The following is a 27,738-nucleotide window of genomic DNA, read 5'->3' as shown; positions in this document are numbered from 1 at the left end:
AGGCCCGGCTGAGAGAGGGCCCGCGGGGTGGGGTGCCCCCCCTTCATCCTAGCTCCGCCCCCAGCGGCGCGGGAGGGGGCGCGGGGCGGGGAGCAGCGGGCAGACGCGGGGCGCGCGGGACGGGTAGAGCTGGCGGCGGCGCCCGGCTAGCAGTGCGGCCCGCGCTTCCCGGACTCCGCGCCCACTGTCCGTGCCCGCCTTGCCCGTCCCGCCATGGCCGCAGCCACCCTCCCGCCCCGGTCTCGGCCCGGGCCTGGGCCCCGGCCGCTGCCTCTGCTCCTGTTGCCTCTGCTGCTGCTGCTGCGTGCCAGCCCGGTGCGCGCTGACAGTAAGGTACGTGCGGCCCTCCGACCAGGTCGCAGCTCGACGTGTAGCCTGGCGCGAGGGGGCGCTGTGGCTGGGGGTGCCGGCTAAGCATGGTTTCTGGGCCAGGAACAGAGGACCCAGAGAGGGGAGTCTTAACAGGGAGGCCGCAGGGGCAGGGACCCCGGGAGAGGAGCACGTGGGGGAAGAAGGGCTGGAGACAGATGGCAAGGGTGCTTGGGACCCCGAGCCTCTGGAAGGGGCGCCGGACACAGTCCAGTGCGGGGAGGAGGTCAGTACTGAAACCCCGGGCCAGGGAAAAGGGGCGCTGGGAGCTTAAAGGCGGCCCAAACAGGGAGATGCAGTCCCCAGCCTAGGGAGGGGATTCCCGGGAGCGCTGGGCAGGGGCAGCCTGGAGATCTGGCTCAAAGTTTCCATGGGAGGCTGACCCACGTGGGGACAGACCCCTGGGTAACTGCTACCTAGCGACTCCTAGGTTTGCAGCAGGCCCTGGGCCAAGGCTTTCATTCAGGCCATACGGGGGACCCAATGAACCCAGCTGGGCTGGCCACTCTCCTGACCTCTGGTGTTCCTGCCAGAGATCTGATGCATCCTCCAGGAGACACGGTGTCTCCTGAAGTGACTGAGCTGTTCTCAGTTATGGTTGAAAGGATCTGCTCTGGTGTCAGGTAGACCTGGGTTCAAATCCCGCCTCCGTCCCTCAGCTAGGTGACCTTGGCCCTTTATGACCTCTAGATTAGTGAGATCCGGCCTGGATAATGCTTAGCACCACTCTGGCACCTAGTGAGTGTCCAATAAATGATACTGTGATTTTGAAATCTTACCACAGAGACCCCAAAAGGGGGTGTGATCCAGAATGTAGAGAGGAGAAGCACTTAGAGTCAGTCAGAGCAGGGACCTCTTGAGCATGTTCTAGAAATGACCCGGTGAGGACTGGGTTGGGACTGGGGGGCAAGTGAGAGGCAGGAGGGAGGTACTGCAGAGCATGAGAGTAAGAGTGACTTCTCTTGATGTCTCTTCAGCCTCTTTCCTGGGTAGGAGGTGAGGCTGCCCTGTCCACAGGCAGGTAAAGGGCAGAGGTCACTAGCCACATGGTAAGTATATGAGCAGTGGGCACTGGCAGACCTTCGGCCTGAAGATTCAGCTCAGGGTGTGCAAACAAGTGAGCTGCAGTCCTAACCATGTGCTCCAAAGACAAGGAGGGAATGAGTATCGTTCCCATTTTACAGATGGGGAAATTAGGATGTATAGAAAGACAGCTAGCTTGTGGATCAAAAAACCTAGGTTCTGGCCCTTTGTTGTTTTTTGTCTGTGTGACCTTGGGCAAGTCACTGACTGTTTCTGGACCTCAGTTCCCCCATCTGAAAAACACTGTCTCCCCAACTTCCTTTCCGTATAGGGCCTTCTAGGATTCCCTGACCTGGCTCAGGTAGGGGAACAAGTGAGCAAAAAACCCCAGATAACCTGGTCAGCACTCTGCCACCTCTCCTCTCTCTGGCTGGGAGGAATATTTGGTCTTGGGCACCCTCTGAGCCATGCAGAGGGCTGTAGAGCTTGTGGGGGAGGGCTCGCATTCAAAGCAAAGCAAAGACAAAGAAAACCCAACACCCTGTTTATGTAGTGAGTCAGCCAAACACTTGCTAGGTTGGGGGTGTGTGTGTGTGTTTATTTGTCCCAGGGCAAGCTGGGGCTGGTGGGGTGGGGAGGCACATCCTAGAGTTTGGAGGATGAAGCAGCTGGGGGACTCAGCACAGCCCTCCGCCAGACACCTCCCACCCCACACCACTCAGCCAGCTGGGAAAAATAAAAATCAAGTGATGGGTGAATTTACTCTGCATTCCTCAGCACAGCCGGACTCCTGCTGGCTCTGTAGAGAGAGCTGTTTTCATTATCACCCTCCCTCCCCCAACAATCCTCCTTCCTCTTCAAGCCTGTCCTATTTTCTGAGGGTGAGGGGAGAGCCCTTTGGAAGGCCAGTCTGGGACTTGAAATCTACCTAGGGCCCTAAAGGGTTAAGTTGGCCCCTCCTCAGACTTCCTGCTCCTGGGCGGTCCAGCCTCACCTTCTGCCCAGTACTTTCAGGGGTACAGGGGCAGCTCGACCCCAGTTCTCACCAAGGAACTCTGTGGTCTTGGCCAGCTCCTCACTCACTCAGTGTGTTTTAATTTTGTGTTTATAACAAGGTCTCTCCTAAGCAGCACTTGGGGTTTCCATCTAAGGAAGTGTTTTGCCCAACTTGGGAGTGGGAGAAGGAGTTCACAGCTTCCCTGGCATATCTGAGGGGCTGCCCAGTGTGAAGGTTAGGATGGACAGACAGGTAACCACATGAAACCCAGGCACAGCACCAGAGACCTCTGGGAACCTGCTTTTTGCTGCGTGTCCTAGGAATGTGGCTAAAATTCCCCATCTCTACCTCAGTTTCCCCATCTGTGAAAGGGCTGCTGGCACCTCATGTTCCCCATGCATCCTGGGGTGGGAAGGGGGTCTTTGGTCAGCCCTGCTGCTGATCAGAGGCCCGGGGACAGTGGGGAGGCCAAGGCCTGTGGGAGCTGGGCTAGGGGAGCAGGAGGGCTAGCACAGGCAGGTGGTGGTGTCCCAGGCTGGATCACATGTTCCCGGCCAGGCCGGTCCCAGAGGCTTAGGTGTTGCTGCCCCTCCACTCAGGGAGTTGCTGCCTGTGGTTGTAATCGGAAACAGGCTCCAGAGCAGGCAAGGGCTGCACAGTGATGGAGTCCTCCTTCTGCACACAAAGAGTGTGGGAGCCAGTGAGGCCCCGCAGCGTCTCTCTGCAGGGAAGATCTTGCTCCATCTCTCCCATTGGCTGGGGCACAGGAAGAGCATCCTGGGTGCCAAGCCCCCTGCCCAGGATTTACATTCAGGATCTCACACAACACTCTAAGACTTCAGTGCTCCCTCCCCGTTTGACAGACTTGAACATTGAAGCTCAAAAGAGTCAGGTTGGGGCTGCTGAAAAATCCAAGATAGGGAACTTGGGGAGTTTGGAGATTCCTGGGACTCCAGGATTCTCAGCCTTTAGTGGGCATCCAAATACCCGGGGAGCCTGAGAGAGTCTGAGTGAAGGGATGTGGAGTAAGGACAGGGCATCTGCATTTTCCAAGTCATTCCACCCCAGGTAATTCTGAGGCACATCCCTAGTTGAGAACTCATGGAGGTTTGTGGAGCAAGAGAATAACAGATCAACAAAAAGGAGCTTTTGGAAGGTTAATCCAGCAGAGAGGAGGCTCCTGTATGCCCAGGTAGCAGTTGATGCAATCTGAGCTCAGGATGCGGCCAGGGAGTAGAGACCAAGAGATTGAGATCGGAGATATTTAGAATGAAGCATCCATCGGAAAAACATGACCGATGGGTTCCAGAGTAAGAAGGAGGCTCAGAGACCTGGGTTGGGCAGGAAGGTAGGTAGACACGGGTTTGGGAGAAGATGCTGGGCCCAGTTTCGGATGGATTAAGTTTGGGGTACCTTTGGGGTGTATCCAGAGGGAGGTGTCCAGCTGACCATGGGCTCTAGGGGAGGTCTTTCCCTGCAGGAGGACATGGAAACTGCCTCTCAGTGAATCTGGGCTGGCCATGAGAGAATAGTGAAGATTCAACCTCAAGGTGATACAATTTGAAACTGTTCTGTTTCTAGAGCATTTTATCGGTTGAACCCCCTCTTCCCCATTCTGGCCAGATTTATCCATCTCCCTTCAGAAATATCAAGTACACCTTCTTGCCATCTTATTGTGGGATTTCCTTGCAAATTGCTAGGGAACATTTTAAGCACAAGCCACCCACACTTCCGGGGGCTTTGGCAGCTGTGTGTGCTGAGCAAGCCTGCAGGGAGGGATGGGGGGCTGAGGCAGCAACTCCAGCCCTCAGGCCAAGGGCAAGGTGGGTCAGGCCCAGCGGGAGCCCCATTTCCCCTGCCCCACCAAGGCCTGATCCAGGGCCAACATCGCTATCCCAGCTCAGTTGCTGGTGGAGAAGCCCTTGCCTGGTGATTATTGGTGGTCATAGGAGGAAGAGCATGTGAACTAAATTTTGGAGTCAGCCTGTGCTGTGTGACCCTGGGCAAGCCCCTCATCTTCTCTGATGCTCAGATTTCTCCTCTCCAAGATGGGGTTGTGGTGAGAGCAAAGAGGTAGAAAATGATGTACAAACGTGAGGGAGGGTTATTGGGAGCAACTTCAGTAGCAAGTAGACAACAGTTGTTCTATGCCAGGCACTTTGCATGCATTGACTCATTTTAGCCTCAGGACAAGCTTATGAGGAAAGGACTGTTATCCTCCCCATTTTACAGAGGAGGAAGCTGAGGCTCAGAGGGTCAAGGTCATGTGGGGAGGACACGTGGGAGCTGGGATTTGAGCCCAGGCCTGGCTCCTTTCCATGGTGCTCCACCTCCAGTCAAGCGGCACAGGACATAGTAACCACAGGAGGTAGGGCCCTGCCTGGGCTCCTGGCAGCCGGGGCTGAGCAGAGGCCCTCTTCTGACTCCATTCCTGACTCCTGGCCTGTGTCAGGGCCTTGGCTGCCCCCATCAGGACGTAGCACCTCATCTGAGGAGGGAAGGAATGTTGCGGTCTGATGTGGAGGCCGCTGCTGTGGGGATGGGCGTTGGATTATGGGCGAGTCCTAAGGAAGAGGCCTCTCTGGCCTGGCCACACAGAACACACCCACATCCCCTCACTGGGCTCTTACCCCAACCTGGGGGAGTGGGTGGGGGGCGGCTAGGGGTTCCAGCAGAGCCGGGAAGGGGGCCCAGAAATCTCAAAGAGAAGGCAGGCTTACGGTAGTAGCAGCGATCTAAAGAATATACAGCATCTGAGCCTGGCTGTCTGCGTTCACAGGCGGGGAGAATTGCCCAGCAGGGCCCAGGGTACACTTCGCCCACAGACAACCCAGGACAAAGCTTCCACCCGTAGCCACCTCCTTCCCCACACTCATCCTCCAGGGGACAGCAAGTCTACCCACCCTGGGCTCTGATCCCCTTGAACTAGTCATTTGATGGCTCCAGGGCTATTTCCTCATCTGGAGGACACTGCTAAGAATATCTACCAATGCACCCACGTGGAGAAACAAAGGGAAAAGCAAGCCCCTGTCAGGATTCTCGGTGGTAATAATAACAACTACAACAAGTTCCTGGCATTCCGTCTCTCAGTTCTCACACAGTCCTTTGCTGGGTATGCACTAGCAGTACCATTTTACAGATGAGGAAACTGAGGCACAGAGAAGTTAAGCAATCTACCCAAGAGCACACAGCTGTAGGTGGCCCATGGCTGAGTTCCTAACCACTGCCCCACACTTCCCCAGCACTCAGGGAGTTCTCAGTAAATGTCTCCTCCCTGGGCTCTGCACCCCAGGCTTGCTTCCTCCACCCACCGTCTGTCCACAAAGCAGCCTCAGTGAGTGTCCCATGATGCAGATCTGACCCTGGCTCTCTCCTACTTAAAACCCTTCATGAATCCCCAGTGTTTTCAGGAATAAGTCCAGATCCTCAGCCAACTTTCAGGGCCCTCCACGAGCGGGCTCTACCACCCCCAGCCTTAGCTCCTGCCACCCAGGCTCTCTGCAGGCACCAGCCAGAGTCAACCTCCTCCAAGCCTCCAAAGTGCCAGGCCCTTGCTTGTCTTTGCATATATGACTTGCTCTCCCTGTAATGCTCTACTCGTGCTTAGAGATGTCCCCTGGGGTGCCCCCCTCTGAGCAGTCTTCATGGGTGTCTTTTTCTGTGATCTCAGAGCTCACTACATCAGCTTCTCTCATGGTTGAGAAGATCAAGGATGTACCTCTATTTCTTCTGCACCTCCAGCTATCACCCAGAGTCTGGCTGAAGCCAGGGGTTCAAACAGGTGTCTGAGGGCTCAGAGCAGAAATGGAGTGCCTGCTGCCCTTCCCCAGAGGGTCCTGGGACACTCATGGGGGCCGGGCTTGGCAGAAAGCCCAAGGGAGCCTTGAACTCACCTGGGTCCTGGTGGCTTCAGTGAGAGCTTAGTAGCCATGAGGCTTGCGGTGTTGGTTTGTCGATTGAGCCATAAATAGCTGTGTCCTGAGAGCCTGGAAGCCCAGGATGGGCTGGCTGAACCAGCTAGGGCAGTGGCTGGCTGGGGCTCCGAGAGCCTGGCTGGTGTGTGACGGCAAGGTAGCCTGGAGGCGGTGACTGGGCCTGGCACCTACCGCTGCTCTCACCAAGCTGACTCTTGCAGGCACAAAGTCCTGCTGCCCCAGGGACCAGTGACCACACTTAGACACGGGGTATGTGGCCTCCCAGGGTGGGATTGAAGGAAAAGGGGGGAGGGAAGGGAAGCCACTAAATGGAGGTCATGTATCTCATTTGAGCCTCACTATGAGGAGGCCGGGTATGGAGAGTCATCCATTTTACCGCTGAGGGAATGAGGCTCAGAGAGGTTATGTAACCTGTTTAAGGTCACACAGGATATGGGGAAACAGATTTGTAGGAGAAGCAGCATAAACCAGTGATTTCTATCTGGAGGCAGATATCCACAGCTGGATGTTCCCAGGTGAAGCTGTGTGAACTTGTGACTTCACCTCTCTAAGCCTCTGCTTCTTTAGCTGTAGTAATAATGGCTCACACTTAAGACACACTCACTATTGCTTAGACTCTGTTCTTTACCTATATGAACTCTTTTCATCCTCACGACAACTCCGTGAGGCAGGAGCCCATTTTACAAATGAGGAAACAGAGGCACAGAAAAATTGGGTTGCCCACAATCTCACAGTTACTGGTCTAGGCTCCAGATACCATGCTCTTAGCCCTGTGCTCTAGAGTGTCTGTAAAATACGGGCTTGTTTATCCAACAGATATTTCCAGGGCTCCTACTATCAGCCAAGCGGGCACTGTTCTGGGGATACAGGAGGGAACTAGACACAAGTTCCTGCCTCTGAAGGTGCCTTCAGTAGAGTAGGGGAGACAAAAAATAAGAAAACACAGATATGATATTTCAGATGGTAGTACGTGCAATAAAGAAAAGCAAAGCCACTAGATAAGGGGACGGAGAGAAATGGGAGGTGTGTGGTCAGGGAAGGCTTCTCGGAGGAGGTAATGTGTAAGTTAATGTGAGGGAATGAACTCAGGGAATATCAGAGGGATAGGGGTTTCAGGATGAGGGTACCGAATCCGAAAAGGCCCCTGAGGCTGGAGTGGAGTGAAGGGAAGAGTGGCAAAAGGAGGGCCTCGAGGGAGGCTGTCAGCTCACATAGGCCTCGAAGGCCAGGCTAAGGACTTCGGAGGTAACGATACCCCCCATGCACAGATATTATTAAAGAGTGTAATGCACCTGAAACCTGGGATGTAGTAAGTGCTCCGTAAAAGGTCTCCATTCATATTTTTTTACTATTGTGGCAAAATACACATAACATAAAATTTACCACTTTAACCATTTGAAAGTGTACAACTCAGTGGCATTTACGTAGTACATTCATAATGCTGTGCAACCATCACCACTACCTAGATCCAGAACATTTTCATCACTCCAAAAGGAAACCGTGTACCCATTGAGCAAACACTCTCCATTTGTTCCTCTCTCTACATCCTGGGAACCACTAATCTGCTTTTTCTCTCTATGGATTGCCTATTCTGGATATTAATGTAAGTGGCTCTTTCATTTAGTATAATATTTTTCAAGGTTCATCCATGTTGTAGCATGTATCAGTACTTCATTCCTTTTTATGGCTGAATCATATTCCATTGTGGGGCTATACCACACCTTGTTTATCCATGGATCAGTTGATGGACATTTGGGTTGTTTCTACCTTGTGGTTATTGTGAATGGTGCTGCTGTGAACATTCCTGTACAAGCCCTTGCTTTAACACCTGTTTTCAATTCTTTAGGTATATACCCAGGGGAGTAGAATTATTGGGTCACATGGTAATTCCATGTTTAACTTATTGAGAAACAGCCAAACTGTTTGTCGCAGCGGCCATTACTCTTCTCATTGTTGTTATTATTATAAGGCTTCCATTTCCTTGTAAGGACATTTGTTTCCTTCTCAGCCCACTCTAATGCTGCCCCCAAAGGCCAGGGGGGCCGGATCCTGCTACCTGTCCCTCCCTCTCCTTCTCTCCCCCTCCCTCCAGCGCTGGCCTTCGGCTCACTGGGGCCCCTCTTGCAGGTGTTCGGCGACGTGGACCAGGTGCGCATGACCTCGGAGGGCTCAGACTGCCGCTGCAAGTGCATCATGCGGCCGCTGAGCAAGGACGCGTGCAGCCGGGTGCGCAGCGGGCGGGCGCGAGTGGAGGACTTCTACACAGTGGAGACTGTGAGCTCCGGCACCGACTGCCGCTGCTCCTGCACCGCGCCGCCCTCCTCGCTCAACCCCTGCGAGAACGAGTGGAAGATGGAGAAACTCAAGAAACAGGCACCCGAGCTCCTCAAGGTAGACTTTCTGGAGTAAAGGCCGGGATGGGACCCCACTCCTGCGTGAATACCTAGCATAGGCTGGCGCCGGCTGTCCCTCCAAGGAAAAGGCCACATGTTCTAAGGCAGGGGTCCCATTTCACAGGTGAGGAAACAGAGGCTCCCTGAGAGGAAACCAATTCCTGCCTAAGACCATTCGGCCAGCCAGTGATGGAGGCAGCATCCTTCGGCTGGCTTACCTGGATAGAGCCCTTTGCCATCTAGTAGCATCTATCCCAGTGTCCTGTGTTTTACCCAAACCAGGTCATCTGTCAGCACCTCCATGTAGTATTTTGTGGCATTTGATTGTTTTTTATGTAATAACGTTTCCCATATTCACGTACCACCTTCGTGCCAGACGTTGTGCTGAGCTCTTTTCTTTTTTTTACCATTATTTCTCTAAATTCTTAAACCGTTTTCTGAAGTATGGGATCTTTGTCCTCATTTTAGAGGCAAGAAAACCTGAGGCTTGGAGAAGTTAGGTAACTGGCCCAAGCTCTCACATAATGACATGCAGCCGCAAGTCTCTACCATATTTTTATGTAAATTTTGTGCTTATAATCCCCTCCCCCCACCCCTCCCCCCACCATAGGAAGATTAGAAGGAGGCACCACCTCTAGGTGACACAGCCCTGTGCCGGGCCCACCACCAGGACCCATGGCTTGGATAGGCATGTACAGGGAGATCACAGTCCCCCATCCAGCCTGGCACCTTCGTGCCATTCACGCCATGCGCAACTCCCTGCTTGGCGGGCCTGGTGGGGCTGGGATGTGAACTCGGGGCCTGCTGTGTCCAAAGCATGTGTCCTAAGTCACCCTGCTCTCCTGTCTTCCTTTCTGTAATAGCCAGATAATTTGGTGGCTTTTGAGAGGATCCTTTTCTTTTATAATTTCTTCCAAACATGTGTCTATTTTGCCCTTTTCGTGTCAAGAACTGTGAAGTTGACTGAGATGTTATCCTACTTGTAAGCTAACAAGTTAGCCTGCTAGCTTCATGGCAGTAGACACGAGCCAGAGACAAAGGACTTTATTACTCACAGTCGGAGTGTCTCCACTTTCTTGCACTGGTTCTCCCACTCACTTCCCACAGGGTGATGCAGTGAGGGCCAGATAACACCTGCACACACAGTGGGATGTTTTCCAAGAGAGGAGCCCCAACTTAGAGAACCCAGATCTCTTATAATGAGCACCAAACACACCTTCCCTGCTCCAGAGGGAAACACTCTCCGGATGCGCCAAGGCTGTTCACTCTGCAACAAGATGGCCTGGAACGAGGACAGTCAGTGCCTCTGCAGGCAAGACATGAAGAAAAGCAAGAGGCCTGGGAAGAACTGTCTCCCAACATTTGGCTAAAAATCATTTTCTTTAAATTTAACTTTAGTTTTATTTTTGTAACTACTGAATGGATACCAAAACTCTCGAAGTTGGGGGTGGCGGTTGAATTTTAGGCCAAGTGGCCTCTTGACAACTTGGCAGTTCCTGGACCACACTGTCTCCCAAACCCAGTAGGGCCCTGCAGACTCCAGGCACTGAAGCCATAGGCCAGTCTTCAGTTACAGGGACAAAACCAACTTTTGCTCAAATCCACTTCTCAACAACTGAATTGTAAGCATACTTGACATGAGGATAGACAAAACCTTTCCTAAATGCTGGCTAATTTAATCCTTGCTACAGCCCTTTGGAGAGGGAACTTATGTTCCCAGCTTTACTTGGGGGAGGAATCTGAGGCCCAGAGAGGAACTGTGACTTGCCTAACATAACACAGCAAGAAATATGAATCCAGGAATTCTCTGCTGTGTCCCCTTGCCCAGTGGAGAGGTCACTGGGCAGTTCTCTCAGCCGGGAGCTGTCCCTTCAGTGCACAGCAGCCATGGGGGGTTTTATTCAGCCTTATAGGACTGGAGTGGGGCAGTGGTGGATTAACCCAGCAGGAGGGGTCGCAGGAGGAACACAGGGAAGATACTCTGCCTCCTTGATACTGTAGAAGTATAAGTGAGTACCCGACAGGTACCCAGTGAGCCCCAAGAGGAGAAGTGGACACAGGCAGTAGGAGACAGAGCTGAGGCCCCTCTCATTTGGCTAGGCTCCCCCTCCCTCAGTGGGCAGCCCCCCCCCCCAGGAGAGGAGGTTAGGGGAAGCCACTGTGGAGGGGAACAGGGCAACCCACCCTATACCTGCCCCTTGTCTCTACCCCAACCTTCCCCTCAAGCTAAGAACTGCAGCTGTGATGTAGCCTTAGTTGCATGGCTCTGAGGAGGAAGAATGGGATTCTAGATCCCCTTTCTTGGGGGCGTATCTCTCACCTCTTCACTCCCTTTCCTTTTGGACCTGAATTCGGCATGGCCCCACCCAGTAACTGCCTAGTAACCAGGAATGGCAGTGCGGTCAGTGCTGGGCCAATGGAGGTCCCAGGGACTGTGGGAACCCAGAGGAGGAGGTAACATTACAGCTGGGCTTTGAGGGATGTGTAGGAGTCCCTCGAGCAGAGCAGAAATAAGAACATTCTGGGTGAGAGTAAGTGGAGTGGGTGTGACCCAGGGTGCCACCCTGCCCTCTCTGCCCCAGCCCCACTAGTTGCCTGCCAGTTCCACACTGTACTTCTCAAACTATATGTGGTGAAAGACCAGTTTTTAAAACAATCTGTCAAGAACCGGGAATTCCTTGGCGATCCAGTGGTTAGGACCTGGCGCTCTCATTCCCAGGGGCCCAGGTTTGATCCCTGAAAAGGGAACTAAAATCCTGCAAGCCACGTGGCTCGGCCAAAAATAAAATCTGTCAAGAACCAACACTCTTGTAAAATACTGTAAAAATGAATTGTTAGGAAAATGAATTGGAGTAGAAACAGACACGCAAAATACAAGTCCAGTGTTGTATTATTAGAGTCCACAGATATAAAATTTCTCTGTCAAATGGCTCTGAAAGTTTATAAAAGCCTACGCTCGCTTTTTGTAATTATTTTATCACAGACTGGTAACGAGCAGCTTGGACTTGTGCTGGTCCGCAGACTACATTTTGAGTTGCTCGGCTCAAACACACCATGTGTCTTCACACCTCCAGCTCTTTGCACGAGCTGTTCCCTTTGCCTGGAATGTCCTTCTCCGACCATTGTTGTCTGATTTGTGCTCCTCCTTCAGAGCTCAGTTCAAACAAAACTTCCTGCTGGCAGACTTTACTAAACCACACACACTCCCAGAGAAGGTCAGTGCCCCGTCGATAATGACCTGGGCACCTGTGTGTGTTCCCACCTGCATTCCCTGATCCAGGCACCTCTGTGTTACTCTGCACTCCTTGACAGCCTGTAAAGGACCATGAAGGCTCGTGTCTGTATTGTCATCACTGTCCTTAATGCCTGGCCCAGAGTGAACATTTGCTGAGGTCGAAGAAGGTGGCAGGGGCAGATCAAGAAGGGCTGGAATGCCAGGGTCAGGAGACAAGTAGTCACACCTGGGCAGTGGGGAGCCACAGCAAGTAATCTAGCAGGGGAGAGACCCATGGTCAAAGCTGTGCTTTGGGAAGCCAGTTTTGGTGGCCATGAAGGCAGCAGAAGTGAAGCTAGGAGGTCCCATTTAGCCGCCTGGAATAGTAATCATCATTGCTGGTATTCATGAAGGCCTTGCTGTGTGCCCATTCTGAGCTGAGCCCTATCCAGACGGTACTGCTCCGCTCCACAACCCTGCTGCCCATTTCACAGAGAAGGAAGCTGAGGCCCAGGAGTCTCCGTGCATGGTTCTTAAACTGAACTCCACAGAGCCCTGGGGTACCATGCAACCCCTCGGAGTCTGAACAAGGTTGTAGGGGAGCAGAGAAGACTTGAGGCCCTTTCCCTGCTTCCACCAGAGCCCCCCCCCACCATCCCCTTTTTCTGTTTTAGAGATCAAAGTCTATTCAGAGAAGAACCCTCTGGCTTAAAACAGCTTGAACACCCCTGGGAGAGTGGGAGTAAAACTGTGTTGGAAACAGCTGGCCAAGGCCAGACAGGAGCACCAGCATGCTCAGGCCCTGAGAATGTATACAGGGGGTGGGCTGGAGGAACCACCCACTAGAAGCAAGGGAAAGCTGATTTCCCAACTGGCTCCTCGTGCCAAGGTTTCCCTGACAGTCGCTGGCATCTTGGCCACTCTAGCTAGGATGTTGGGCTACTAGATGCCCACACCAATCAGGCATTGCCTACAGGCTGCCCCAGGAGGACACAGACTCCCAGGCACTTTGGTGGGCAAAGTGGCTCTTTGAAGAGAGTCACAGATGCAGACTGTTAAAAGGGAGGGAGGCACATGGAAGCCAAGGCTGGGCACAAGAAACAGAAGCAGGGATCCAGGGGATGTGGATGGAGCTCCCCCAGTGTCCACTACACACCTCGAGGGGTTGTTCAGGATTAAGTGAAATGGCTCATTCAAGCCCCTATACAGTGTCTGCCATATGGAAGTGCTCAAAGTAGCTTTTCTTGTGATTATGAGCAGGCTGGGTCTAGTCAAGCAGACCACTCTGAGGCTCTGGTGTTCACGTTCTGGTGGGGCTCCTTTTGCACCCTCTGTGCCTGGCCGCGTGCTGTGCCTTTTCCCTAACCCTCACCCTTCCCCGGGCAGCTGCAGTCCATGGTGGATCTCCTGGAGGGCACCTTATACAGCATGGACCTGATGAAGGTGCACGCCTACGTCCACAAGGTGGCTTCCCAGATGAACACGCTAGAAGAGGTAAGGGCAGGGCTCGAAACAGAGGCCAGGCTGGTGCAGTGCTGGCAGCCAAGGGTGGTGTCCGAAGGGGCCTAGGCAATTCTGTCTGGACCCTGGTGGCTGTTAGAAGCTGGACTCCTGCAGGGAGCTGGGAGAAGGAGATGCAGGCCACAGGGTCCAGCCTTTGAGGAAGAGGTCTGACTGGGCCTCAAGGGCCTGTAGGAAGCTGGAAGGCTGGGTGGAGAAACTGAGGCACCTGCTGGTTGTATGAAAGAGGTGCAGAGGGGGCTGAAACTTGCAGTCGCCCTCAGTTCACCAAGACAAGGGCCCATATATTGCACAAGTCTGGGGCAACCATTCACATGAAACACCAGCATTGTGCAGGACTGGCCAAACCCACGGGGGCCAGGCTCGAGGTAGCATGGCTGTTCAAGGACCCACCTACCGTGGAGGCAGAGGTGCTAAGTGTCTTCTCCTGGTCAGGGTAAATGTGCTGGAGGGCTGGGCGGGCGGCTGATACTGCCCCCTGAGGACAGGGACAGAGTTGAGTGAGCATGGAGGTTCAGGCTGCAGGTTTGAGGTTTGCATCTCTGCTGGCACAGCCTGGCCTCCGCCTGTTTCCTGCATCCGGTCCCTGCTGGGCTGCTGGGAGCCTGGGGATATGCAGCTGCCAGGAGGGGCGTGAAGGCTTCCTTTCCCAGCTTCCGTTCCACAGGGAGGGGGGCACCTGGGCATCCTGTGCCCCACGAGGGGAGATTAACCCCTTACTCACCCCAAAGTCGGGGTCACAGTGGCTTTAATTATTCAAAAAGTGTTTGGTGAGTATCTCTTATATGCCAGACCCATGCCAGCACGGGAGAATGGTAACAGTTGTTGAATTTCTACTGTGCACCAGTATTTCCTGTGCATCTAGTACATGCCAGGCTCTCCTGTTGTTGGTTCTACAGTGAGCCTCCTTTGACCTCTCCTCTGGTAATCTTAGGAAATGTTAACTCACTTCACGCAACTATGAGCCAGACAATCTGGAGGGTATGTCTGCAGAGCCTGGAACAAACCAGAAATGATTTCTGCAGCCACAAGGAAATGATTTTTAAATTATCTTCTGTTTTGCATTATCTGTGCTTTGCTTCTGTTCACTAAGTGATAGCTATGAAAAAAAAAAGAAAAAGAAAAAGAAAAAGGTTTTGCCAACACTGGGAGGAGGTGGGGAGAACAGCCTCACTGAGGAGGAGATGGCTCCCTCTGCCTAAGGGAAAAACATCGCAGGAGGTCAGGCGACAATCTGGGGTCCCAGCTTCCTTCTGCTTTCTTCCCTTACACCAGTGGTTCTCAACCGGGGGTGACTTTGCTCCCCAGGGGGCAGCTGGCACTATCTGGAGGCATTTCTGGTTGTCACAATTTGGGGGAGGTGGGTGGCAGATGCTATCGGTCCTAGCAGGCAGAGGCCAGGGATGCTGCTAAACATCCTACAGTGCACAGGACAGCCCTACAGCACCCAAATGTCAGCAGTGCTGAGGTTGAGAAACCTGCCTTACACAGTGTGCCTTCTGTCCACCCTGTGATCCAGGTGGGAGTGAGGCTAGGGGCTGCTAAAGCCAGGCAGAGTCCCCAGCAGTAAGGAGACAATGAGGCAGGGCAGGAGAACAAGAGGAAGAGTAAAGGTGGGGCTTGGTGCGGTGGGAGGAGCCAAGCCTGCCCAGGAGAGAAGTCGGAGGCCTGGAGACTAGGAAGGGATCAGAGACCATAGCAAAACCCCACAGAGTTCCGGTGTTTGAGTATTTTATAAAAAAAGAGGTATTTATGTATTACTTGTGAAATTAAAAGGTAATTTTAAAGTAGCAAAAGATTGGTGGTAGCAACTTAAAAGGTGGATCCGTAAGGGACTGGCTAAATACATTTTGGCCCATCCACACAGGGGCAAACTAAAAGGTATGGGGAGCGCTATATACACAGATACGCAAGAGTTCCCAAAATAGGCTCAAGGGAGAAAGCGAAGTGCCAAGGAAAGGAAGGCAGGGAGGAAGGGAGGGAACGCCCCACCCGTTCCCCCAGGCCCTGCTCAGGGGACTGGGCAGCAAAGCCTGATGGCAGAAGCTGGGGTGTCCCCCGGGGCTGGGGACAGTCGGAGGCTGGAAAGGTCTTGGGTCCCGCCCCCACAGAGCATCAAGACCAACCTGAGCCGGGAGAACGAGGTGGTGAGGGAGAGCATGCGCCACTTCAGGGAGCAGCTGAGCCACTACGAGAACCACTCGGCCATCCTGATGGGCGTCAGGAAGGAGCTCTCCAGCCTGGGCCTCCAGCTGCTGCAGAAGGACGCGGCCGCGGCGCCCGCCGCTGCCCCGGCCCCCAGGCCTGGCAGTAAGGCTCAGGTGAGCCCAGGGCTCTTGTGGCGGGCCAGAAGGTGGGTGGGCTGGGAGCACAGTGTGCCAGGACCTCGGCCCTGAGGGCCAGCTGGGTGGGGCTTTGGGGCCGCGGGATGGGCCGAGGGCTGGCACAGCGGGGGAGTCCATGGCAGGGCGGGGGCAGGGGCTGCCTGCTGCTCAGTGAGCCGTCAACACAGGTGAACTGGGGGCAGACGTGGGGCTCCAGCCCAGGGACACGGTTGTAGAGATGACCCTCCCTGCCTGGTCCTGGGGAACCAGGTCGGCTGCGGCAAAACCACTTCTAACCTCCCCTGCTGCGGCTGGGCCCCTGGCTGGGTCAGGCCTGCTCATGGGTAGGTGGGCAATGCCTCGGGGACCCCAGCCAACTAATACCACTTCATCCAACCCATCCTGGGGTGGAGAACTCCTGCAGCCAACACCCAGCCTTCCATATTCAAACTCAGCACACAAAGTGAGCAAAGGCCTTCACCAGGCTGAGCCACCCGACACACAACACACCTTCGGGCAGATTTGAAAAAGGCCCTCCTGTAGGCAGACATGCTGCAGAAAAGGCTTTCCCACAGGCCAGATAAATTAAAAGGAGGAGCCCCCTTTGGGTGGATAAATTGTACAAAGGCTCCTTCCTGTGACAGACACATACCAGGGTGTGTGACTTGGCAAATGGAGTACAGACTAGACTTCAGTCCCATTCGTGCCCCTTTGACCAGTGCCACGTGCAGGATACAGCCCACCACTCCCACAGCGGCCCTGTGTGTTGGTGAGTGGAGGAAAAAGGGAGCTGACTTCTTCGCAGACATTATCTCAGTTAATCTCATAGCCACCTGCGAGGAGGGATGCTCGTTGCCAGTTTGGCAGATGAAGAAACACGGAGCGGGGTCACTCAGAGAAGGTGGCTGTGTTGGAACCCGGGCCTGCCTGACAGCCGAGACCGTGCTCTTCCTCTGCACCCCTCAGCCTCCGTGCTGACATTTTGACAATGGGGCTATTTGTGTCTGCAGCAGGGACCACCTAGGTGCTGATAAAGCAGGGAGGAAGCCTAGTGCCTTGACCCAGAGCTGGCTTCCTGCTCATTCGTGTGCCAATTCCACAGTAAGAATGAATCCTGTTTGGGCGGTGGCACAGAAGGCCTAGATCCTGTACTTACTGTATCTCCTAGATATCCTGCCTGACCATGGGTGATGTCACAGGCCCTAGGTTCTTGTGCCAAGCCAGCATCAGAGGCATTTAAAAGGAAGCAAAAATAACAAAATTCACAAAATGTTAGAAACAGCATGCCCTAAGGTCAATGCCCCGGTGACCAACCATCCCAGTTTGCCCAGGACTGAAGGGTTGCCCAGGATACAGGACTTTCAGTGCTAACACTGGGAAAGTTCCATCACACTGTAATGAATTGGTCACCCTGACTTGGGGCCTGAGAACCTCTCCCTGCCCACACACAAAGACCAATGAGTGAGAGAGACAGGGATGGGAAGCTGACCTCCCCGGGGAGCAGACCGCTGTAGTCTACCCCCAGGGGGGAGTGTACAGGAGTTGGGAAGTAGAACAGGAATCTCACCTATCAGGCTGGGCTTCAAGCCTGCAGGGGAGCTAGAGAGCTGAGTGGGGAAACTGAGGCACACCCCAGTCATGGATGTAACTATGGGAGGAAAGCTGTGACTTCATGAGCGCCTGGGACGTGGGGCCAGGAGCAACATGGCCATTACCAGCCCCCACATGCTGAGCCTCCGGACGCCCCGCGACATCCCTTCTACCATCCTCCAAATCTGAGACTTCCCTTCTCCCCCAGGACACAGCTGGAGGGAAAGGCAAAGACAGCAACAAGTATGGCAGCATGCAGAAGAGCTTTGTAGACAAGGGCCTCCCAAAACCTCCTAAGGAGAAGCTGCTGAAAGTGGAGAAGCTGAAGAAGGAGGGCAAGGGCAGATTCCCCCAGACCACAGCCAAGCCCCGGTCCCTGGCCCAGCAGCAGGCTGTGATCCGAGGCATCACCTACTACAAGGCGGGCAGAAAGGAGATGACCGAGGCCATGGCTGGTGAGTTAGAAGAAGACTGGAACCTTGGGGAGTGGGGGCCCCTACAGGGACCCAGGGTCTTCTCGACAGTCAGACTGCCCCAGATCTCAGCTCCAAGGGTCACCTGTCGGTGCCCTTTGCTCGTCCATACAGCGGGATAATCCCTCTCCTGGGGTTGTTGGGGATGAAATGATCAAATCAACACAAAGGGCCACTCACTCAGTTCCTCTCCAGTAGTTATAGCCGTCTCCACCCTCACTGGCCTTTTCCTTCTTCTTTGAAAGATGTGCGGAAGGTTCACTACGTACGTGCTGTACCTTCCGGACTTTCTGCCTAACACGGAGCTCACGGTCTAGTGGGAAAAGCAGACCCATAACCAGGCAGCTGTCTCTGGTGGGCAGGCGAACGCAGGGACCAGACCACTTCTGGGAAGTGACCTGGGGCCTTGGAGGCACCTCCCGTCTCCAGACTGGCCTTGGGGTGTACGGCCTCTCCAGCACCTCCCACTCTTTTCCCCCCAAAGAAGAGCCCACAGACTCTTGTATCCTTCTTATAGCTCCCTGCCCAATCACAGTGAAGGACAACAAAATAATGAACCGAGGAACAAGGGACAAAAGTTCCAAGAGTACCCAAATTTCCGGGCCACCCCCACTGGTGTGGCTCCTGGTTCTTCCTCTGAGCCCCTCCCCAGATGCCTGCTCTCCCTCCAGGGTCCTGCTGACCACCTCCTCCAGGGAGGTTCTCTGCCCAGCCCATGCCCAAGGGGCCCAGGGGTAGAACTGGGAGGGACCAGTCTCCCAAGAGCCCCCTCAATTCTTGGCCTCTCAGGGCTCAGGGGCCTCTTCTCCCAGCTCCTGGTGCCAGCTGCTGGCTCTGAGTCCTGCCAGGTCAGCCTAGCCACGGCATAGAGCCTCTGACCCCTGGCCAGGGCTCTGCCCAGGAACAGCTGCAGGCGTCTGACTCTGCCAGTGAGGGCCGTGGGAACAAGCCCCTGCCCTGGCAGGCTGCCAAGGCTGGGCCCCACTGAGGCCTGCTGACCAGAGGGGGTGCCCGCGTTCCCGAGAGACTCCAGGGGCTGCTCCACAGCAGGGCCTGGCTGAACCCCCGTGCAAAGAGGAAGCCCAGCAGGGAGAGAAAAGGAAGAAGTCAGGTGATTGGAGGCAAGGGGCCTCAGTGCATCTCTGGGGGCCACACCATCACGGTAACAACAGCACCATTCCTTTGTCTCTGGCATCACAGCCTGCTGAGTCCTTTCACACATGCTGTCGCACTTGATCCAGCAGAGGAAACAAGCTCAGAGAGGTGAAGTGACAGCTTCCAGGTTTCACGGCGAGTTAGTGGGACCCCATCCATTCCAACCCAGGAAAGCGTGGGTCAGGGAGGACCCAGAGATGGCCCCAAACCAGTCCCACGGAGCTGAAAAAGTCCTCCTATCAGCAAAGCCTGTGCCAGCAGCAGTGGAAGAAGTGGGGAGGGATGCCAAGAAAGCTGAGAGATGGGAGATAGGAGATGAACGAGGGGGCAGAGACAGAGAACTGGGGTTCAGAGGTGACGGGAAGCTGGCTGCACCCGCCCTTCCCTACCTGAAGTAGCAAATCCTGGGTGAGAGAAACTAGAGGGTGTTTCCAGGGGAGCGGACTAGGAGAAAGTCTGTAAAATGGGAGCAAGGGTTTCTGCCTTCCTGGCATTGGATCCAGGAAATGAAAGAATTGGTACAAAGGGACATTTAGGAGGGAAAGGGGTCTCACATCCGGCACCTCATATTTGCCAGGATCTGTGCAAATGTCTTGTGCACATTTTCCTCTAATCAACACAACAGCTTGACATGGTGGACCTCATGACTCACTTCACGGAAGGGGAAGCCGAGGCCCACAGAGGCAGGGGACTTGGCCAAGGCCACTCATCTGAGGGGCCTATAGCCAGTCTGCTGACCATGAAGCCTCCCCCACCTCCCACTTTTCAAGGCCTTTCACTCCTTAGGGGCCACCCGCACCTCTCCCCCATGGCCCCAGCGCTGGGACCCGGTGGGCCTGGACCCCAGGCAGCGGCAGTGCTGCTGGGATGTGAGCACAGGGTCTTCTCTCCACAGACAACGCCCTCAAGGGCACTTCCTGGCTGGAGCAGCTGCCGCCCCGGGTGGAGGGTAGGCAGCCTGAGCCCAACTCAGCAGAGCGTGACAAGACTGGGCCCAGGGCCTCTGAGGAAGCAGACTTGGCCCCTGGCACCCCTGCCTCGGATCCCATCCCCACCCCTACCCTGACTCCCATCACCAGTCCCCTGCCCACCACGCCACCTTCGCGCCCAGAAGTCCCCAGCCAAGGTGAGTAAGCCTCACAGGGGTCAGCAAACTACAGCCCGTGGGCCAAACAGCCTATAGCCTGTTTTTGTACAGCCCTTGAGCTAAGAATGGTTTTTACATTTTTTAAGGGTTGTTAAAGAATATGGGACAGAAGTATGTGGTCTGGAAAGTCTAAAATGTTTGCTATCTGATCTTTACAGAAAAAGCTTGACAACGTTTACAGTGAAACAGGTAGTGTTTCCAACAAATTCTTCTTAAAACGTCACCTAGAACCCCATCCTCAAATCCAGCAACTATTTTCACTTCTGTATTTCCTCTGTCTAGTCTTTGGCCCTGTTTTTATCTCCACGTTTATAGTTTTGGCTTGTGTCTTTGGTAGAAATCTTCCTCATTAAATCATCGATCAAGCCCGTCCTTCTGGAGGGCATCTTGGCTACCTGTGATAACAAGACAGAACCATTCCCTACTTTGGTCCACGTGCATTCCACTTCTAGGAATCTCTTTCCTAAAGGATCCATCAGATATGTGAACGACAGCTGCAGCTTAACTGGTTTCCTTGCAGCCTATTTCTAATGTCAGAAAACTGAAAATAATCTAAAGGTCTAACACTGAGGGGACTGGTTAAATAAATACAAGGGCACAGCTGTCTGGCAGCCTGGTGGAACCTTGAGATCACATCATTAAAAGGCCATTTAATGATGCGAGAGATTGCTCAGTGGAAGGAAAAAACAGGATACCTAAAACTGTATATTCAGAAGAATCATGTTTTTTTTTTAAGTATGTCTGCATGACTATACATGCAGAGAAAAAAAAGGAAAGGAAGGAAATACAGCATGTTTAAAAATTTCTTTGAATAATAGAATTTTGAATGATTTTTATTTTCTCCATTCTCCTTTTCTGAATGTTCTGTGTTTTCTACAATGATCAGACATTGCTTTGATCATGAAGAAAGAAAAAAGAAATAAATAAGGCTGCAAACAAATCCTCAGGGGGGATTTAAGTAAGACCCAGATAACGATCCCAGGACTGTTGCTCTGGCTCAGCGTCTGTGGGTCTGTGTACCAAATGCTGCACCCCTTGCTCCCCACAGGCAGAGAGGCGAGCTGCGAGGGCACCCTCCGGGCCGTGGACCCCCCTGTGAGACACCACAGCTATGGGCGCCATGAGGGAGCCTGGATGAAGGACCCCGCTGCGAGGGATGACAAGATCTATGTCACCAACTACTACTATGGAAACAGCCTGGTGGAATTCCGCAACCTGGAAAACTTCAAGCAAGGTCAGGGACCCCTGTGATGGGCAAGGGGCAGGTGTGGGTAGCCTAGGGAGGGTCCCCCATGGAGACTTGGCCCTCCTTTGCCTGTGGTTTCCTGTGGTCCAGACTTCCCCTGCCTGGCCTAGCTCTGAATGGTCAGCCACCCCAAGAAGAGGAGTCTGGGGGCACCCCCTATGTGCTGGCCCCAGGCCAGAAGCTGGAATGCAACAGCAAACAAGATGGACCGTGGTCTTGCCCTCATGAGTGTAATTTACTGTCAAGGGTAACAATACTTAGAAATTCCACTTGTTGAGTGCCTATTATGTGCTAATCACCAGTGTGTATCAGCTCATGGTATCTTTGAGGTGGGGGTTATCACCCTGTTTTACAGATGAGCAGAGCCCCAGGCCTTCCAGGACCTTCAGGTCTGGGCAGGGAAGGGCAGAAATTTGGTTATCAGATCTGGAACACGATGAGGGGAAAGGGTCACTTAGACATGAGCTGCCCTCCAGAAGTGCACAATCTGATGTGCATGGCAAAGGCTTCCAGAAACAATTTCAATATAGTGCTAGAGGGAGGCCTCCGGGGCTATGGGAACCCAGCCTGGAGATCAGGGAAGACTTTCCAGAGGAGGTGATGCTGGGGCATTCCCCAGGCAGATAGGATGGGAAATGGCAGTCTAGGCAGAGGGAACAGCATGGGCAAACGCCCTGAAACAAAGCACAGGGGCTGGTATCAGCCTGTGTCTAAATCCTGGCTGTGCTGTTCCACAACCAGTGACCTTGAACCCTCTGAGCCTGTTCTCTCCCCGGCAAATGGGATAATAATAGTACCTCCTTCATGGGACTGTCTTGATGGGATCAGATAACTGGCCCAGCTCCAGGCCCATAGCTCACTCAGTATCCTTGCTGGGCCACCCAAGAGCCCTGGTCCCTGGCCTCCCTGGTCCCTGGGGTGGGCTGGGGTTTCTTGGGAAGCTCTGGTGTGACCTTCCGCCCTCCGCACGCAGGCCGCTGGAGTAACATGTACAAGCTGCCCTACAACTGGATCGGCACAGGCCACGTGGTGTACCAGGGCGCCTTCTACTACAACCGCGCCTTCACCAAGAACATCATCAAGTACGACCTGCGGCAGCGCTTCGTGGCCTCCTGGGCGCTGCTGCCTGACGCGGTGTACGAGGACACCACACCCTGGAAGTGGCGCGGCCACTCGGACATTGACTTCGCCGTGGATGAGAGCGGCCTGTGGGTCATCTATCCCGCTGCGGATGACCACCACGAGGCCCAGTCCGAGGTGATCGTGCTGAGCCGCCTGGACCCCGGCGACCTGTCGGTGCACCGTGAGACCACGTGGAAGACGTGGCTGCGGCGAAACTCCTACGGGAACTGCTTCCTGGTGTGCGGCATCCTGTACGCTGTGGACAGCTACAACCAGCGGGAGGGCCACGTGGCCTACGCCTTCGACACGCACACGGGCACCGACGCCCGCCCACAGCTGCCCTTCCTCAACGAGCACGCCTACACCACCCAGATCGACTACAACCCCAAGGAGCGGGTGCTCTATGCCTGGGACAATGGTCACCAGCTCACCTACACCCTCCACTTCGTGGTCTGAGCGAGACCTGGGCTCACGGGAGAGGAGTGGCCGTGGGCATGGGGGGCTCCCCACAGCGACTCCTGCAAGGGACTCCCTCCGCAAATATTTACTGGGCCCAGGCCTGGAGCTAGGTGCTAGGCAGTGGGCACAGCCGGCGTCAAGCTTCCTCAGCACGCAGTGGAGTAATAATCACTTCCACTTGCACAACACTGCCAAGAGCTTCATGTGCACTAACCCACTTAATCCTCCTGACACCCTTGGAGGTAGAGACAGTTAAGCCTATTTAACAGGTGAGGAGACTGAGGCCTCACTTTGGATCTGGCGAGCCCATTTTACAGATGAGACCTGACCATGCTCTACCCTAACCTCTCCCCTACCTCCAACCCTCTCCCCTCTCCCCTCATTTCTCTTGTTCTCTCAAGTCTATCTCCCTTCCCCGGGGCTACTCAAAACCAGAGGCCTTTGGGACCAACACACTAGTGTTGGGTGGAGGCCCAGCTCTGCGTGCCACCCCAGGCCCCTGTTCTGATGGAGCTGTTGGTGGCCCTGGGGCTTTGGGCCCTTTGGCTAATGGGCTAATGTCCTTGTTCCATGCCTTTGGCCAGCCCCCCATCCCCACCCCACCCGCTGTCTGACCACATTCCAAACCTCCACAGTCATCCAGCCACTGAGCAGAAACCACACCCCGAGAAAAAATACCAGCCCCCATTCCAAGACCCCCCCCACCCCGTACTCATTTTTATTTTCTCTTATTCTTCATCAGTGCCGTCATTTGTTTCTGCAGCAGCAGCTGAGAAGGCTGCAGGCAGCTGCCTGCCAGCAGCCACTCTACCAGGGTGGGGAACTGGGCCAGGCCCCAAGGCTCCCTCTCCACCCAGAAGTGCTGGCTTTGGCCACATACCCAGGCTGTGGGACCTCTCCCCAGTCCCTCCCAGAGCCTTTGCGCCTGGGGTCCACCTCATCCTTTCTCTCTGGGCCTTTGAACCCACAACCTATACGCACTCAGGGATACCTCCAGGTCGGCCACGAGCAAGACCTTAGGCCTGAGGCTGGGTGGCACCAGGGTAAAACAGGTTTCTTCTTCCTTGTCAGTTCTAACCTGGCCATTTGGTGGGCTGGTCTGGGGGACCGGGGGAGGCTGAGATCTGGGCAACCAGGTCCAGAGGAGGCTTCGGACCTTCTGGGTGCAGGGAGGAGACAGAGGTGAAAGCTGGGAGGGAAGGAGAAAGGGATCTGTGGATCAGACTTTTCCTGGCTTCAGAGAGAGAATGGTGCCAGGGCTGCCCCGAGCCCAGGACTTGGGGCTGAGGGTGCACAGGTGGGCTCCCCCGAGCCTCAGACCCAGCAGCCCCGGGGACAAGACCTTCAGGCCTGCCCCACATCTGCTTTGAACAGTATTTTTAGAACTGGAAGAAGTTCTCTGGTCTGACTCCCTATATCTACAAAGGAGAAATAGGCCCAGAAAGGTTTAGAGAATGGCTCAGGGCCACACGGGAACAGGACCCAGCTGATCTCCTTCCAGAAGGGCTTTGTCTTTATCCTTTATTCTCCACGCTCAGAGGCAGCTAGGCAATAGACCACCCAGCACCCAAGTCATCCCAACACCTTTGAGGGGTATTTACTGCTGATCGCTACACAACCCCGGACCCTGCTTCTTTCATTCTGTCCCCATGCCAGCTCCCAGGTATCTGTATGTATGAACACCCAGCTGCCATGTTGGGAAATTCAGCTGCATACCCAAGAGTGTAAAGAAATGCACTTTGTGCAGAATATATTTCTTTCAGGCATTGTCAGGTGATGTTTTGTTTAAGCCGTAACTCACTCCCGAAGTAAAGGGGGATGATGACGCCCAGCCAAGCAAGGCCTGACTCAGAGTGGTGGACACGTCCAGCCTCCCCCGCCCAACTGAACTCTGAGGGCTCCACTTACAAACTCTTCAGGGGTCTGCAAGTTCCAGCGTTTCCCTTGGCCCTGGGTGTGGCTTTTAGAAGACTCTGTCTTTCGTGATATCACAGCCCAACCACGTGAGAAATGTTCAGGCTCCTCTTTCCCCATTAGTCTTAGAAAAGGGAAAGTTAGAATGGACCAGTTTTGGAAAAGGACAAGCAAAATGGTTTTCTCGGGGAGAGGATGCTGGCTGCAGCCTGTAAACATTCACTAAGCCCCTTCTGTTTTCAGGCCCTTGTATGTGGGTTATGTTGTAGGTAAAATTGTTTTCCTCATTTTACAGATAGTCAAACTGGAGCCCAGAGAGGTTAAGTGGAGGCAGGGTCAAGTGGAAAGCCAGGTTTCCAAATCGGTAATATAACCTGAGCATCAACAGTGGGCTAAGCAAGCCATGTGCATATTCTTGCATCTTCACAACAGTGGAAGGTGTGTACTCTGAGTGTGTCCATTTTACAGACGAGGAAACTGAGGTGAAGGGACTTACCCAAGCACAGCGGCTTAGCCTGTAGCACAGTCAGGTTTTCAGGGCTGGTCAGCACATGTTCTTTGCCAACTCTGTGTCACTCTAGCAGCAGCTCCAGAAATGGTGGTCGTTGCTTTTAACCAGTGTAGCCAAGCCACGAATTGCATCTACATAGGAGACCCAAGAAGGAGGTTGGGGTCAGTTTATAAAGAGCCTTGAATGCCAAACCAGAGAAAAGGAAATTCCAAGACAACTGGATTTTGTTCTATCGGTGACGGGAGGCAGGGAAGAGTTTTTGTTGTGGGATTTATTACAGTTGGTAACAGGTACTTCAAACAAAGAAGGAGAGGGCTAGCTTTTCCTACCGACCTCAGCTGTGACAGCAAAGGAAGTTGTCTCCGGTGTTTCTGAACAACATGCTACGTGAAGGGGCTTTGGCTGCCACCTTTGAGTCCTCCCAAGAGATTTCTAGACCTTAATACTTAATTTGCTCTGTCTGGGAGGCAGCCCTAAAGGTGAGACTGGGGGGTTTTCCTGGGAATGACGAGGGCTACTGAAAGCCCGTATGTTCTAAAGCACCTTTTCCTCCATGACAGCATTGGAAACCACTCTGGATAGGAGTTAGGGAGTACTAGGTTAGAATCCAGCTATGCTTCTGACATGCTGCACAGAGGGGACAGATGTCAACTCCCTTTTATGGCTGAAGACCTGCAGCTTAGTGAGGACAAAGGGCAGCTGAGGGCCCAAGCAGTACCCTCCTAGAGCTAGAAGTCACCTTTACATACATTATCACTAATCCACCCAGGAACCCCAAGGTTGGCATTACTTTTCCCTATTACAGGGAGTGAACCTCAAGTTCAGAAACGTTAAGCAAGCTGCTCAGGGTCACGAATCTAACAAGTAGTAGAGTGAAGAGTTGAACCAGGTCTGTTTTTACACCAAAGCCCAAAACTAACTTGTTAGGAATTTTGTAACCAGTCAGGTTTTCTTCTTTGCTTTGGCTACTGGGAAGCTCAAAGTCAAATTTGAGATTATTTTTAACAATTGTACTGGGTCTCCTACTGGACTCTGGCTTCATTCTGGCTTTCTGCTTTTACCTTTACCCTGATCTCTTTGTTTTTATTATATTGTATTTTATCTATTTTTGTAAATTGCCACAATACCTTTTTTTGCAACAAGGTGGAATATGCCTAAATAAATACGTGATCAAAATCTTGATTGAAAAGTCTTGACTAAATGCTATGGTCTGCATCCTTATCATAACACAGACATTTAATAACTTTAAAACAATACTTTGTTATGAGAATCGGCCTTGTTGCTAGAAACTGATCTGGATTATGAGCCAGGGCAGAAGAATCCAACTCAGGCTGACAACCAGGCCCCTCCCAGTGAAGAGGAGAAGCAAGCCATTCCCAAAGGTATGCAGACACTACCCTGCAGCCGCACCTTCAGCTGCAGAGAGAGAATCCCAGGGAGGGAGCCTTGAGCATCACTTAGTCCCATGTTCTCAAACTTCAGTCATTCATGTACAGACCCTCTTTGTGATCTCTGTTATTTCCCTTTACCATCTTCAGTATAGTTTACTATTTCTTTTTTCAATCATTTCATTCTTTTTACTAAAATAATTTTATCTCAAAGGGAAGCTTTATAAGCTGTCAGCAAAAACGAAAACAAAAAATCTTTAAAAAAATTTTTTTAAGTAGGAATATTACAATAGTAAAAAGAAAGCCAGTGACCACAAACACAAGGTGACCAGGATGTGACACTGAGAACAAGCAGCACTGCTGCATCCCACTGGACACCGTGCCTGTGAGGCCGGCCAAAGCGCTTTGTGTAAAAAGGAAGATTAGCAAATGCTCAGGGGACATAAAGGGCAAACCAGCAGCAAGTGGATATTGTCCTTGATGTAATCAGAGGGATGGGATTGGAAGGGAATAGCTTCTCCCATGTGACTTAATGGCCCTTCATATGGTGGCTTAGGTACCTCCAAGGAGTTCTCAAACCACTGATGGGTGACTTGGATTTAGACTACCTTCCCAAACACACACACACACACACACACACACACACACACACTCATTCAGCCAGGCCTTCCCTCCCCGGCCTCCCCCACCTACAGGCCAGCCTCGGCAGAGCCCGCCTTGCCTGGTAGCTGGGCACTGTCCCTGTAGCCCTGGGCAATGACGAGGGCCCCAATCTCCACAGTACAGACAGGTCAGAAGCACAATGCCACACCTGCCATGGCAGAGGCTGATGGGAACATGTCCCTCTCACAACTCAGACTCCACTAGGGCTGACCCTAGTCCCAAGCAAGCCAAACATGGCTGGGTTTTAGGTAATCTGGACCATGGCCTCCCCTCTCTGACCCCTCACCAGCACCA

At 53.4% G+C, this 27,738-nt stretch overlaps 1 protein-coding gene across 1 annotated transcript; it reads left to right on the top strand.

Annotated features, from left to right (window-relative positions):
* The first annotated feature begins 128 nt into the window (after positions 1-128).
* OLFML2A (olfactomedin like 2A) lies at positions 129-26,569 on the top strand. Its single transcript, XM_082614968.1, has 8 exons — positions 129-333; positions 8,452-8,715; positions 13,318-13,425; positions 15,564-15,773; positions 17,575-17,821; positions 19,890-20,120; positions 21,190-21,375; positions 22,361-26,569. The coding sequence occupies exons 1-8, from the start codon at positions 214-216 to the stop codon at positions 22,963-22,965; spliced, it is 1,971 nt and encodes a 656-aa protein (XP_082471094.1). The 5' UTR covers positions 129-213; the 3' UTR covers positions 22,966-26,569.
* The last annotated feature ends 1,169 nt before the right edge of the window (positions 26,570-27,738 follow it).

Source organism: Mesoplodon mirus (assembly GCF_964341445.2).
Source record: "Mesoplodon mirus genome assembly, chromosome: 1".
Classification (NCBI taxonomy): domain Eukaryota; kingdom Metazoa; phylum Chordata; class Mammalia; order Artiodactyla; family Ziphiidae; genus Mesoplodon; species Mesoplodon mirus.
The sequence above is the reverse complement of the archived record's forward strand: the minus strand, read 5'-3'. Positions and strand labels throughout refer to the sequence as shown.

Excerpts from the sequence above, each read along its gene's own strand:
- OLFML2A (XM_082614968.1), top strand. The coding sequence starts at position 214 with ATGGCCGCAGCCACCCTCCCGCCCCGGTCTCGGCCCGGGCCTGGGCCC. Across the intron at positions 334-8,451 it reads CGGTGCGCGCTGACAGTAAG|GTGTTCGGCGACGTGGACCA; the intron begins GTACGTGCGGCC and ends CCCCTCTTGCAG. Across the intron at positions 8,716-13,317 it reads AGGCACCCGAGCTCCTCAAG|CTGCAGTCCATGGTGGATCT; the intron begins GTAGACTTTCTG and ends TTCCCCGGGCAG.